Source organism: Arachis ipaensis, chromosome B3 (assembly GCF_059453495.1).
Source record: "Arachis ipaensis isolate K30076 ecotype BB chromosome B3, ASM5945349v1, whole genome shotgun sequence".
In the NCBI taxonomy this organism is placed as follows: Eukaryota; Viridiplantae; Streptophyta; class Magnoliopsida; order Fabales; family Fabaceae; genus Arachis; species Arachis ipaensis.
Genome location: NC_142438.1, coordinates 51,770,435 through 51,774,697, shown reverse-complemented (window position 1 = coordinate 51,774,697; position 4,263 = coordinate 51,770,435). Strand labels below are relative to the sequence as shown.

At 33.6% G+C, this 4,263-nt stretch overlaps 1 protein-coding gene across 1 annotated transcript; it reads right to left on the bottom strand.

Annotated features, from left to right (window-relative positions):
• Positions 1–2,651: 2,651 nt before the first annotated feature.
• On the bottom strand, positions 2,652–3,296 carry LOC107633095 (uncharacterized). The gene has a single exon (XM_016336729.1). It carries the CDS (start codon positions 3,294–3,296, stop codon positions 2,652–2,654), a length of 645 nt encoding a protein of 214 aa, XP_016192215.1.
• Between the last annotated feature and the right edge of the window lie 967 nt (positions 3,297–4,263).

Below are 4,263 nucleotides of genomic sequence, written 5' to 3'. Positions count from 1 at the left end.
AGGATTAATTTATAGGTTATTAAAAAAAAAAACAAAAAAATTAAAATTAAAAAGACAATATTATCTTAATGATTTCTCTTCTCCTTTCCCTTGTTTTCTTTCTTCCATTTTCTTCACCCACAAAGAAATCATGATTCTCAAACTCACTCCACCTCCATACCCTAGAATATACCCAGCCGAGGAAAGAGACGTCATTATGCACCTGACCCAGCCTGAGATGAATGGCGTTGGCGTGCACCTGAGAAGATTCGTCAGAAGTAGAATCGTCGTATCAGAGGTGGAATCAACACCGTCTTTATCGCGTCAAAGGAGATTCGTCTTTGTCGCTATCCAACAAGGTTGTCAGAGGTAAAATCATCATCTTCGGGTAGAATTGTCTTCTGAAGCTCGCCACCGACGGTGAAACTCATTCCTCCCACATCGGCCATCACTCCTTTGACTCCTCCGGTCGCTCACAGCAGCAAGCCCCGCCTGAGGCTCCCCAAAGTCACACGCTTCTTTCAGGTTCAAGTTCCTATCTCAAGCTCTTGAGCTATATTAGTATCCCTGAAGTTAGAAATTATATAGCTTTTAATGTGAAAACTGCCATACATGATGAAGTTTGCACATTTTCAATTCATGGGTAAGATTTTAGTGTGATCTTAAAATGCCTTAATTCAAAGCTTATGAGGCTATTAGTCACTGTTTTGTTTTACTAATTATGTGATTTTCAATTTTGTTTCTTTCAAGGCATAAGGGCATATGCATTAAACAAAATCTAAGTTATAGTTTTTTTAGTGAATATAGTAGTGCATTATTGATGTTAAGAGCGTTATCTTTGGCCCCAGTAAGAACTCTAATAACACTTGTTGTCTATATTGAAAAATACATTAATAAATGAATGAATCTGAATTTGAAGGGTTTATGTTCAATAAGGTGTGTTTGGTATGAGGCTAAAATGAAGATGGATCAATTTTTGTCTCTAAACTTGTGCTGAAAATTTTTTTATGGACTTTAAACGCAATGCTTTAACGTTGCTTGTGATTGTAGCATTTCTTTCCATTTGTTTAATTAGAAGAACTTGATTATATGTCATGACTCTTAATTATATTTACACAAAATATGCAGGATTTCAAAGATGAAATTCTATTACTAGAGCAAAGTTTTAACCAACTATTGGTTCCTCTGTGCATCATATTCAGTGTGTGTTGTAGTGGCAATAGCTTGACCCCAGTCTTTAAGAATACATGCAAGATGATAACTGTTGGAGCAATAAAGTGTTTGGGACTTCAGTTAGACTAAGAATAAGAATGCATTGTTAGATCATGATGGAGTGTTATAGTAGAAGATTGTTCTAGCTTTGATCAATCCTTCAGTTACACTTTTTGCAATGTATTTGTATTTAAGGATTGTTGTTGTTTACAGTATACTTATACAATGAAGTATAAGGAATAGTGGTATGAAAATATTAGAGTGGTCTAATTTTATTGGAAGACTCGTATAGAAGCACAATTATTCATTGGATCTTTGACTTGTAATGAAAATATCAATTGAAAATTTTATAAAAAGTGTTTCTTTTTCTAAGATTCATTTATTTAACTATGAGCAGAGTTACATAATTTTAGTGCAAAATTGCATGCAAAATCATAGAATCAACTGCAGAATTGCAGATTTTTATTTACTAAGTGCAGCAACTTTAATGCAGTATTATAGAATTTTGTCATTTGATTGTAGAATTGCACAATAGAACTAAAGCCAAACTTGTTGCGTAACTCAAGTGCATATTTGTACAAATGCTATTAAAATCAACGTAAAACTACAAAATTCAAGTGTAAAATTACACAAATTTAATTAAAAATCAAAGTAAAATTATAAAATTTAAGTGCAGACTTTCACAAATACAATTAAAATCAAAGTAGAATCACTTCATATGCATAACTTAAGAAAAACCAACATTGCAATTCTAAGTGTGACAATCTATAAAGCTAGAACTATTCAAAAAATACTCATATTCTTTCTGGATTAGGATTTCTAAATTTAGAACGATTATGACCACTTTGATCATATCGGCTACATTTGTAAATACGCACATCTTGAAATTGTGACCCTCGGCGCTTCTTGCATGGTCTTCTTGAAGGACGAGTTGTTGTAGGTGGCATAAGAAAAATATTATTCGCCCAATCTGTTAGGATCAGGTTGTTGACATCAGGCATGTCATGAGTTTCAATTGGGATCATACTACTCACATAAATCTTTTCTTGTGAACTTTTCAGATAGCACTCTTCCACATAGGTGTAGTTGTTGCCATGTAATAATTTGATTGGAGCACAAGCATGTGGACATGGAATTCCAATCATTTTTCATTCAAGACATGTACATTCTTTGCATAGTAGATTCACACATACATCAACATTTGACCCTCTAACCATAACATTATGATCTCCATATCTCACTGCTTTAAGAAACTCACTTCTAGCTACATGCCCCATCAATATTTTATCGATCGTTGACCCAACTTCATTCGTCTATTTAGTCATCTCTAACTTTACAGTATATAATAGATTTGCAAGTTTGTCTCTATGCTCAGTTATTAAAGCACAAATACTATGAGTCCTCTCTTTTCTTATCCATGAATTAAATGATTCACCTACATTGGTAGTTATGAGGTCCCATTATCGATGAGGGAATTGAGACTTTGCCCAATTGTTAATAACTCCTTTAGTCTCTAACCAATTTGCAAGTTCTGGTGAAAATGCACGAACTTGTTCCACAGCTTCTGTAAACTCTGTGCCAAAACGGGTATAACAAAGTGCATCTAGTAACTTTTTTGCATCTTCTTTTACTTCACCACTCATTCTCTTCTGTAACTTTTTAGTTTCTACACAAAAATTTTCTTTAACATGTCGATAACAATATGCATGTCTATCCCTATCATATACTTGCTCCACAACTGCAATAATTGATGGATGCTTATCAGATATTAACGTAACTGGAATTGACCCAGTTAGTTCTTTCAAATTAGATAGGAACCAAAGCCAATTCTCATTATTTTCAACATTAACAATTGCATACGCAATCAGAAATAAGTCATTATTTGCATTGCATGTAGAGGCAGCTAGAAAAGTTTTCCTGTATGGACCAATTAAGTGGCAACCATCAATAAATAATATAGGCCTTGCTCCACGAAGAAAACCTGTCACACAATATCCATATGCAATAAAAAGCTTTTCAAATTGATAACCAGGAGGACATGTCCATTTTGCAACTGTTTGTGGAGCAGTTTCTACTAAACGATTACATATCCAAGGAATTAGCATATATGAATCTTTAGGTACGCCATTAATTTCAACTAATTCTTTCTCCTATGCAGCCCAAGCTTGGTGATATGTTAGTGAAAATCCGTATTCCTTGAAAATGTCACTTCGTATGTCATTAGGCAACTTGTCAGGAGTTAATATCAACTTGTCAACAATAATTGAAGACACCAAATTATACGTGAAAGAGTGAGTACTCTCTAATACATCTTGAGCTTAGTGCTTATGATTCTTGATAAAATGTCTCACTACGAGGAACGAAGAATTTTTTCCATAGCATAAGCTGACATTTTCCATGGACAATCTTTAACCTTGCAGACACAAATTATTTTACCCGGACTGTTCTTTAAGAACTTGTATGTAAACTTATGAGCTATACCATATTCAAACAATTCTTTCAACTTACTTGCATTTTGAAAAATCTGCCCTTCTTCCTTTATAAGATCATTTCACTTAGCAGAGCCATTGATAATCTGGGGTGTATGGACAAGTTGGGTTGTACATAGAATTGGCGTCAATGGATTTTGACCATCAATATTAGAGACGAGGTCGACTCTTTGAGTTGAATTACTTGATAGTATACTAATCATAAAAAATATTAAATTACTTTTATAACAATTCACTAATCACTAATATAAGAAAAATTTATAAAAAGATAAAACAGTTGGAATAAATACTTATCATGAACGTTGTCGTCATTGTCCTTATGAGGTGTACTATCATGGTTAGTCTTTTCTACCTCCATGATGTATACATGAGCTGTATCATCATTGAATGCGATCACTTGGTTAACACTATCAGTATCAATGAGATCTATGAGTTGAGATTGGTTAAACTTCACTATGTAGGTAACGCGTTTATTCTGTATATTTTCCTGGGTTCGAAGCCATATCTTATGCATTAAATTTGAATGCATACATCCTTCTTCAATTAGCTCTCCTACAGTTTTTCCTCCATGATAAATAATTTT

Excerpts from the sequence above, each read along its gene's own strand:
- LOC107633095 (XM_016336729.1), bottom strand. The coding sequence starts at position 3,296 with ATGCTAATTCCTTGGATATGTAATCGTTTAGTAGAAACTGCTCCACAA.